The sequence below is a fragment of the Asparagus officinalis genome, chromosome 6 (genome assembly GCF_001876935.1).
Source record: "Asparagus officinalis chromosome 6, Aspof.V1, whole genome shotgun sequence".
In the NCBI taxonomy this organism is placed as follows: domain Eukaryota; kingdom Viridiplantae; phylum Streptophyta; class Magnoliopsida; order Asparagales; family Asparagaceae; genus Asparagus; species Asparagus officinalis.
The window spans coordinates 1,659,350-1,660,414 of NC_033799.1; the positions used below are offsets into that span (position 1 = coordinate 1,659,350).

Genomic DNA, 1,065 nt, shown 5'->3' on the forward strand with positions numbered 1-1,065 from the left:
TTATTCGTGCTTACTTTTGTATCATGTTTCTGGGATCTGTCACATCTTATAGTTGCATAAAATCCAGACAACTACCCGATTTATGTTTGAACTTGATTTATATATTATTTGTTTTCTTTTCTTTTGGTGAATAAAAAAAAATGTTATAATTTTTTTTGAAATTGGGGTATGACATGACATTGTAATGCCCCTAAGGAAGGCCCCAAATATCAGGATGATTGAATTTACATGAGCATTCTTTGGGGTGGCTTCTATGAACCCATTTCACAAAGGTTTTCTCTTTCCCCCTTGCCTTTTTTTTTCGTGATTGTTGTGGTTGGGGCAAGATTTGATAGTCTACCTGGGTTAATTATTTTTTTTTGTATTTTTCCTTGAATGGCCTCTGCAAACCTCAGGAGTTATTTTTATTGTTTATTTGTTTTTGGCTGAACTACCCACTAGTGTCTTAAGGTCAGAGCTAGCTGGTGCGAAAATTCACAAAAGCATGAGATACATTATTTCTCCATCTTTTTCTTTCTGCATCACCTTGAAAGAGACTCGAGAATATGCTGGTTACTTGTTTCATCATCTCATGTTAATCTGATTGTGGCCATGATTTCTCAGGTTCCAGCCCTACAGAGATTCTTGAGGACACGAGCTCAGTTTCAGCAACAATCAAGTGTTCAGATCACATCTTCAACCATATACACATCAACACTGCATATAGCTAGAGTAAATGTTCGAAATCCAAACATGGCCAATGTCGATCTCGGAGTTGGGCCTGATATGCGCACAAGGCCCACCCAAGCTGAGCCTGATGGCATTACAGAAGCTTCTAGAGCTCAAGATCAAGTAACAAGGGAGAGTCCAGTTTCAGCTACAGGAGATCCCCTCCATTTCACTGGATTAACACCTCAACAACAAACTGAAGCAGCAGCAGCTGCTACTCCCAATTCTGGATCTCTAAACCCTTTGAGCTCTTTCCTCCTTAGAATTCTAGGAGGCGCTTCATCAGATGGGATTGTTTCCTTCTTCTCCATGTTTAGAGATTTGAGAGATCAAGGCCATCATTACACTCAGCCGCCG

The 1,065-nt window shown here is 39.9% G+C and overlaps 1 protein-coding gene across 1 annotated transcript in view; it reads left to right on the top strand.

Annotated features, from left to right (window-relative positions):
• The window catches only part of LOC109844686, a gene marked incomplete at its 3' end in the record, with an annotated part of 9,174 nt that extends 8,109 nt beyond the window's left edge, over positions 1-1,065 (top strand). Inside the window, exon 14 of the mRNA XM_020413802.1 lies at positions 604-1,065. Coding sequence (XP_020269391.1) covers positions 604-1,065 — 462 coding nt within the window. The remainder of the gene's footprint in view (positions 1-603) is intronic.